This window comes from Topomyia yanbarensis, chromosome 1, assembly GCF_030247195.1.
Source record: "Topomyia yanbarensis strain Yona2022 chromosome 1, ASM3024719v1, whole genome shotgun sequence".
NCBI lineage: Eukaryota > Metazoa > Arthropoda > Insecta > Diptera > Culicidae > Topomyia > Topomyia yanbarensis.
In genome coordinates this window covers 164,397,236-164,406,264 of record NC_080670.1, presented here as the reverse complement: position 1 = coordinate 164,406,264, position 9,029 = coordinate 164,397,236, and the positions used below count along the sequence as shown (strand labels likewise).

Here is a 9,029-nt window from a genome sequence, read left to right as displayed (position 1 = left end):
CAAGCATTTTGCGCGATTTGTGCGAGAATTCTGGCAACGAATTCGCTCAAATGCAACAACCGTTTCTGACAGAAGCGGTTAAACCAACCGATGCTGCTCACTTTTATCCAGAATCCAGTCAGAAATGTACGGCCAAGATCTCTGTACGCTTCCTGCCACATCTTTGTCATATGTTTTGCTCGATTCGTGCTAAATTCTACCAGGTAGGAATTGCCAGGATCTTTACGCAGTTTATGTCCGAGTTATGCCAGGGTTTTGCTCGGTTCCTGTCAAAATTTGCCAGAAAACTCGAGCGAAACCGAGTTCGCCCTAGCTCAACTAACCCGCGCAGAAATCTGACAGGGCTGCCAAACCAAGACTTACAGAAATCTACACGCAACCATAAAATTACCTACAGAATAAGTTCTTTTAACTTAAATTTAGGTACTTTTGAGCTGTGCGTCGCTTTCGCACTTATTAATGTTGTCAAAAATAAAACGAGAGATTCGACCCAGTCAAGGTCTTCCGTGCAGTAAGGTACTTTTGAGTTGTTTGGGGTATACTCAAAATTAGGTATATTCAACTTAAATTTAAGTAAATTAAACTCATGATTGAGTTATTATTTTTGCCGTAGTTAAATGGAAACTACCCACTGAGAAGTCCAAAAAATTGTTTCAAAATCGTTCAACACGGGTCCAACGATGGACGTTCGTTGAACGGTTATTTGGACGATGTCCAAATTGGTCCAACGAACGTCCTTCGTTGGACGATTTTGAAACCAACTGTTCTTAGAGGGTACTTTCAACACGGTTTACCTAATTTTACCTTCCTGCACGATACCGCGAGATTGAGTCAAAAGTACTGAATTTTAGGTAGTTTTTCGGTTGCGTGTAGTAGAGCGGTCTCTGCTAGAAAATTTGCTCACTGGGTACATGCACTAGAAAAAAGTTGGGCATGAAAGGGTTAATGAAACTGGCAACCTTGGATAGCTAACAAAAAATATTTACATCCGCATCTGGACCCACACCAGCGTTGACCCTATGGGACAATCTGAAATTATAACCAGAATAATCGAAATCAGGTATATATTCTTATTTTTCACTAATATTTTTGCTATACTCACTGTTGTAACACTTCTTATGCTCTTTTTCTTTATCTATTCAATTAGATACGATGTTTCGAATTCCGCTACAAAGCGTTTTACCTACCGGCACCTATTCACGGATTAGTTACTTGCGTTCGGCGTTGCTCATGGTACGTTCTTGTTCTTCATCCGACAGTTCTGCACAATTGAAAGAACACCGCTCGTATAGCTCACCGGAGGAACTTTTTGAAAAGGTAAAAGATAAGATTCACTATAGCTCGTACGTAGAAAGCAATACTTTAAAACTGGGTTACAAACGAAACAAAATATTCGAGAAAAAGCTTCGGGCTGCAGAATACCGGCATATCCGGGACCGTGTTGATGTACAGCCCTTCCCAGTTGCCCTGCAACATCTCTATGGGGAACGGCTAGAGGAAGAACCGTGTGAAATTGACGATACGGTTGAAGTGGTAGACTATCTGCCCTATCAGAAACTTGAACTAAAAGTGCAACGCACTACCGACGCGAATACCCAATCACTGGTAGAGCAAGCTCCAACCACCGGCGAATGGATGTCCGACTATGAATACTACGAGGAAGACGAAACGGATGAGCGAAAATCATTTTATGGAACACCGGATCCGGCGGAACCGGTTTCCAGCATACCGTGCGGTGGTTGTGGAGCCATGTTGCACTGTGTCGAACCCAGCATCCCCGGTTACCTGCCCAGTCAGCTGTTTAAGAGGAAATCCAAACAACAACTCATGACGAGTGTTTGCCAGAGATGTCACTTTTTGAAAACTTATAATACGGCAATTAATGTGACTGTTTCGCCGGAAGATTATGTGGAAATGATTTCGCGCATAAAAGATCAGAAAGCGATGGTCCTGTTAATGGTAAGTTAATTTTTGTTTGAAGGTTTCAACTCTGTTATGAACGTAAAGAACTTAATGTATGTTTTAGGTTGATCTACTAGACTTCCCATGTTCCATTTGGCCGGGTCTATCGGAAATTCTCGGCCCGGACAGGTCGATCATAGTTGTTGGCAATAAGGTGGACCTGTTGCCGAAAGATTGTCCAGGTTACTTGGACGACATACGAAACAATCTTACTAAGGTTATGCTTGAAGCGGGTTTCGACAAAAACAATATTAAGCATGTGGCGCTGATTTCAGCTACTACTGGATTCGGAGTGGAACAGCTGATTACAAAATTGCACAATGTTTGGGGCACCCGCGGGGACGTCTACTTGGTAGGATGTACAAACGTGGGTAAAAGTTCACTATTCAATGCCCTGCTGAAATCCGATTTTTGTAAAGTACAGGCTTCCGATCTTGTACAAAGGGCAACTGCTAGTCCTTGGCCTGGAACAACGTTAAGAATGTTGAAATTTCCCATACTAAGAGCGTCGGATTATCGCTTATTTCTTCGTACAAAAAGATTACAATCCGAGCGGGTAAAACAGATTGAAGAGAACAAATTACGTAGACATCAAGCTAAAAGTACCGGATTGGTTAAACATGCTACTTTAATAGGTCACATCGGAAGAACTTTCGTCCAGGAACAATCGGAATCGATGGACCATTTTTCGGTTACCCAGCGAGGCAGTACGGGCGCAGTACCTATTTTGACGTTGAACGAAAAAAGCGACATTTATGTCAACAGCAAATGGTGTTACGATACTCCGGGTGTTGTTCAACCGGATCAAATTACGAATCTTCTAACTACGGATGAGTTACTCCAGGTATTCCCCAAGCAAATGATCCGTCCCCGAGCATTCCTTCTTAAAACAGGAATGACCCTTTTTCTCGCTGGTCTTGGGCGTTTGGATTACCTTGAAGGTCTACCTACTACACGAGTCCTACTATACGCTTCACCGAAGCTACCGACGTTGATTTGCGACACCGATAAAGCCGATATGATCTATCACACTTTGCTGGGTTCAGAGTACCTGCGAGTACCTCGTGCAGACCCGGACCGACTGGCTAAGTGGCCTCAGTTGCAAGCATCGACTGATATTCTACTAACCGGTATCGCGAAACACATATCCGTTGCAGATATTCTACTCTCATCCGCCGGATGGATTGCCATCAATTTACCCGCCGGTGTGGAAGCTACCTTCCGCGCGTGGACTCCGGAACGACGAGGCATTTTCGTCCGACAACCGGCGCTGCTAGCGCACGGGATGAATCTGCGAGGGAAAAGAATACGAGGGACGTTAGCATACCGGCTGGGGGACGCCTTTGTTAAACAAAAGGAATGAATGGTTGATTGACATTGTGCAATTAGGTGTATTACATGTTCTTGTTACGAGGGTAAGTTTAACTATTCGAACAGTACTAGATATTTTTTTAAATATACTGAAATAGGGTAACCCTGTTATAGTTGCTTGTTTTAGTTTTGATTGGCTTCTCACAATTATCAATATCAGACAATACATAAATAATGCTCAACATGTCTCTATAATAAATGAGAGCTGCACTGATTCGTTTTGGGTTGTTTGTATTTTTTCATATCAACGTAAGATACAAGATCTAAATTAGTTATTGGAGAGGCGTTTCGAGTTCCTTTCATTATAAACCGACACTAACTTAGTGACAGGACTAAGCTAGCGTCGGATTGACGCTAGCTCCAATAAATGAAAACACAATTGGTGAGATTCTTATGATTCTCTTCTGTTCTGTTGTCAGGCCGGAGCACCAAATCCTGTTCCCTGGTGCTTTCATGAACTGGAAGTGAGTGGCTCTTTTTTCTTTGGAGATTTCTTGATATTCCCTGGTCAATCTGTCCCAAATTTATTTTTCTGCAAGCTTCAGGGTGTCTGCGAGGGTGAGTGCGTTGAATACATTTTGGGCTCCCGTCCCAGCTGCAACTGCCTGCATGTCTGCTCCTTCATTTCCGGCAATTTCTCGATGCCTTGGAATCCAATGTACCATGGTGTCCTCGGTTTCGGATGCTCTTATCTCTTCCCAGATCATCGCTGCAAGGTAGTTTTCGTTCACCAATAAGTCATTCAATAATGTTTGGCATGATCCGAAGGAGTCAGTCATAATCGCGGCTTTGGCATATTCCTTCCTAGTGATCATCCTTACGACATACAGGATACCCAGCAATTCCGCTTTGGTAATAGAGAAATTGTGATTGATCTTGAAGCGTTCTACCTGCTGATCCGTCGAATCGAATTTCTGTTCCCAGTGGTGATTTGGAGCCATCCGTGTACAGTATGCGGAAGACCGTGTTTGAAAACCGCCGAAGTTTGCAAGAATTTTTGTTTTCAGAAATGGTTATTGTATTCCGCTTTGCTTTTCTGTTCCCTGAACTGCCCATAAAAACATGAGTCCCATGTTGAAAAACAGCAAACCGAGAAAAACGCTGTTCAAGATTGTCCCATCCATTGAGCCAAATGGATGGGACAGCCATGTTTTGGTATTTTTTTATATTTTCTAAACAAACACGGTAATCTTATTTGTGCAGTGTGATTCAGTGGTGATACAGAATACAATCCAACGGATAACTCATTTGCGACAAAAATCCACATGGGACTCTTATGCTTTTATGGGCAGTGAAGAGCTCGGTAGCTATTTTTGCTGTGTCGCAAGCATCCACCTTTGTTGTGTCTTACTGTCCCACCTTGGTTTTTTGGGGGTAGTTAGCTGATAACGTTGTGTTTAACTGATACTGTCGTTAAAAAGGAACAATTCCCTTCATCCGTCTTCATCGCCTTCTCAACAAATGGTTGCAGCTGATTCTCGTGAAAGGTGGGGTTTAGTATGACCTTTAGGGTGAGCATGAAGTACTTACCTGACTTACCGTTCAGGCTAGAGCCTTGTCTCTTGCAGTATGCAGAAGCTCTCCGATCCACTCCGTCCATTGCTGCAGCCTCGCAGTCTTCGAAGGATCCAAAGGGCTTCCTTTATCTGGTCGATCCACCGTGCTCGCTGTGCGCCCCGTCTTCTTGTTCCGGTAGGGTCGCTTTCGAGAACCATCTTCACCGGGTCGTCGTCCGACATTCTTATGACTTTTTTTTTTTTTTTATTCAAATCGTTTATTTGATAAGGCACGTTGCGTTAGCTTAAAGGTGCCAATTTTGTTTTGTTTTACATTTTAAATTGCTTAAAACTAGGGGATTACATATTGATTTTTTTTAAAATGAAACTAATGCGATTTTATAGCTATCTTATATATCTACACAAGGGGATAATATTGTTTTCGTAAGATTAGGGGGGTCATTTAGTTTTTGTGGCAATATGGTTTGACATTTTTATCAGTGAGATTATTGGAGCAAATAATGTTTAATTAAGGGGGACAATTTTTTACGACTAACTTAAAACTAGGCATAACTAGAGGGCATGATTGAATTTTGTAAAGATTCGTAATTATAGTTATTTTTGTGGGTAGTAGAGTTGGGCAATTTCAACGAGATTATATAATATAATAGTTAAAACTAGAAGAGACAAGAAGAGCTAAATGCTTCGTGATGATATTGGGGGGGGGGGGGGGGTAGGGGTGTTACTTCTGGGTATAAGAGTCAGGGGAGGGAGGGTAGACAAAGATGGCAGGGAGAGAAAATTATTTCAGTTTCAGGCATCGTGAGATCAACGGATGGATTACAAACTCGGGTGGCCTTCATCAGGGGAATCATGTACTGGGACGCCGGGTGGTCCTCCTCAAGATGGCAGGGGTTTTTCCAGACGATTTCGTAGTACGGCTCAGATGTGGATCGGCTACATTTCGAGTTAAGCGTGTTATGTTCGTGCCGTAGGTCCCGTGTTTGTTGGCTCATTCGATACAGATGGTTTGATACAGGTGGAAGAGCGTTCTGAGAATGATAAGGAGATAACAAGGGGCAGTTAGACTTGTATATTGATGGTTTTCACAAAGGTGTATATAAGGGACATATAGAGAACGTCGCGGCTTGCCAGCACATCTCGAACCGGTACGTTGGTTGGTCTTCCTCGGGCCCGCAGGGTATCCATTAGCCGAGACCTAGCGGAATTGTACTCGGTGCACGCCCAGACAATGTGCTCGATGTCGTGATAGCCGTCGCCACAAGCGCAGATACCACTATCCACGAGCCCAATACGCCGGAGATGTGCATCCAGCGTGTAATGGTTTGCCATGAGTCGGGACATCACACGAATGAAGTCACGACCCACATCCATCCCCTTGAACCAAGGTTTCGTCGATACCTTAGGGATTATCGAATGTAGCCACCTTCCCAGCTCTCCACTGCTCCACGAAGTTTGCCAACTTTCGAGGGTTCTCTGATGAGTAATACTGAAAAATTCGCTGAAGCAAATTGGTCTTTCGTAAACGTCTCCTTCTAAGGCACCCACCTTAGCTAAGGAGTCTGCCTTCTCATTGCCCGGAATGGAGCAATGAGAAGGGACCCATACCAAGGTAATCTGGAAAGAGTTGTCAGATAAAGCACTCAGTAGCTCCCGTATTTTCCCCAAAAAATACGAGGAGTGCTTGCCTTGTTTCATCGAGCGAATAGCGTCAATGGAACTGAGGCTATCCGAAACGATGAAGTAATGGTCTGCGGGTAATGTTTCAATGACTCCAAGGGTATACTGAATGGCAGCTAGTTCTGCGGCGTAAACTGAAGCAGGGTCACTGAGTTTGTAGGAGGCGGTGAACTTTTGATTGAAAATACCGAAGCCAGTGGATCCTTCGAGGTTTGATCCGTCAGTATAAAACATCTTAGAACAGTCGACTTCTCGGAATTTATTATAAAAAATGTTTGGAACCACTTGTGGGCGTATGTGGTCCGGAATTCCACTAATCTCGTCTTTCATGGATGTGTCGAAGAAAACAGTAGATTCAGAAGTATTTATGAAATGCACACGGTTGGGATTGTAAGAAGAAGGGTTAATATTCTGCGCCATGTAGTCAAAGTACAGGGACATGAAACGGGTCTGAGAATTGAGCTCAACAAGCCTTTCGAAATTTTCAATCACGACCGGGTTCAAGATATCGCATCGAATGAGCAATCGATATGAGAGTTCCCAAAATCGATTTTTCAACGGGAGAACGCCTGACAGCACTTCGAGACTCATCGTATGGGTCGACTGCATGCACCCTAAGGCGATACGCAAACAACGATACTGAATTCTTTCGAGTTTGATGAAATGTATGTTCGCGGCGGAGCGAAAGCAGAAGCATCCGTATTCCATTACCGACAGTATCGTTGTTTGATACAACCTAATTAGGTCTCCTGGGTGGGCACCCCACCATGTTCCGGTTATTGTACGAAGAAAGTTGATCCTTTGTTGGCATTTCTGTTTCAGATACCGAATATGGCATCCCCAAGTACCTTTCGAGTCGAACCAGACCCCTAGATATTTTACTGTGAAGACCTGAGCGATAGTTTGACCCATTAATAGAAGCTGTAGTTGTGCTGGTTCACGCTTCCTTGAAAATACAACTAGCTCAGTTTTCTCCGTGGAGAATTCGATACCCAGCTTAATAGCCCAAGCAGACAAATTGTCCAGGGTATTCTGTAATGGTCCTTGTAGATCGACAGCTTTGGGTCCCGTAACAGATACCACGCCATCGTCTGCAAGTTGCCTTAACGTGCAGGAATTGTCAAGACATTCATCAATGTCGTTGACATAAAAATTGTATAAAAGGGGGCTTAGACATGAGCCCTGGGGAAGGCCCATGTAGCTAAATCGTGATGTCGATAAGTCACCATGCGAAAAATGCATGTGCTTTTCCGACAACAAGTTTAGTAAAAAGTTGTTTAAAGTCGCTGAAAGACCATGCTGGTGCAGCTTCTCTGAAAGAATGTTGATCGAAACTGAATCAAAAGCCCCCTTAATATCTAGGAACACTGATGCCATCTGCTCTTTGCTAGCATAGGCCATTTGAATTTCAGTTGAGAGCAACGCAAGACAATCGTTCGTCCCTTTGCCTTTGCGAAAGCCAAATTGTGTATCTGACAGTAAGCCATTTGCTTCGACCCAATTGTCGAGGCGGGATAGGATCATTTTCTCGAACAACTTCCGGATACAGGATAGCATTGCGATCGGACGGTACGAATTGTGGTCGGAGGCTGGTTTTCCTGGTTTTTGGATGGCGATGACCTTCACTTGTCTCCAATCGAGTGGGACAATGTTAGCCTCGAGAAACTTATTAAATAAGTTCAACAAGCGTCTCTTGGCAGAGTCAGGCAGATTCTTCAACAAGTTGAATTTGATTCTGTCTGGCCCCGGAGCTTTATTGTTACACGACAAGAGAGCAAGTGAGAACTCCACCATCGAAAAAGGTGTTTCGTTCGCGCTATCGTGAGGAGACGCGGCGCGGTAAATCTTCTGTGCCGGGGCGGAATCCGGACAAACCTTCTTGGCGAAATCGAATATCCAACGGTTTGAATATTCCACGCTCTCATTAGTACTGTTTCGATTTCGCATACGTCGGGCTGTTCCCCAAAGAGTGCTCATCGATGTTTCTCTCGTTAATCCGTCGACGAACCGGCGCCAATAATCGCGTTTTTTGGCTTTCATCAAACTCTTCATTCGCTTGTCTAACGTCGCGTACTGTCGAAAACTGGCGGGTAACCCGTCGTTCCGGAAGGTCTTAAACGCGGCGGCCTTCTCTGCGTACACGTCTGAGCACTCTTTATCCCACCAGGGATTGGGAGAACGTTTTTGTATGTTCGCGCCGGGTACTGGCCTAGTCTGAGCTTGATTCGCGCTGTCGAGAATCAAGCCAGCCAAAAAGCTGTACTCTTCCTCCGGAGGAAGTTCTTGGGTAGATTCGATGTTGTCGGATATCGCGGCAGCATAGCTCTTCCAATCGATATTTCGTGTGAGGTCATACGAAATATTGATTGATTTCAATGGCCTTGAACCGTTATTGATTGAGACTACAATCGGCAGATGGTCGCTGCCGTGGGGATCAGGAATTACCTTCCACGTGCAATTTAACCGCAGCGATGTTGAGCAAAGGGACAAGTCTAAGGC

At 44.1% G+C, this 9,029-nt stretch overlaps 1 protein-coding gene across 1 annotated transcript; it reads left to right on the top strand.

The window, feature by feature from the left end:
- Positions 1–946: 946 nt before the first annotated feature.
- LOC131679889 (nitric oxide-associated protein 1) lies at positions 947–3,535 on the top strand. The gene is made up of 3 exons (XM_058960643.1): positions 947–1,060; positions 1,148–1,959; positions 2,027–3,535. Exons 2-3 carry the CDS (start codon positions 1,153–1,155, stop codon positions 3,323–3,325), a joined length of 2,106 nt encoding a protein of 701 aa, XP_058816626.1. The 5' UTR covers positions 947–1,060; positions 1,148–1,152; the 3' UTR covers positions 3,326–3,535.
- The last annotated feature ends 5,494 nt before the right edge of the window (positions 3,536–9,029 follow it).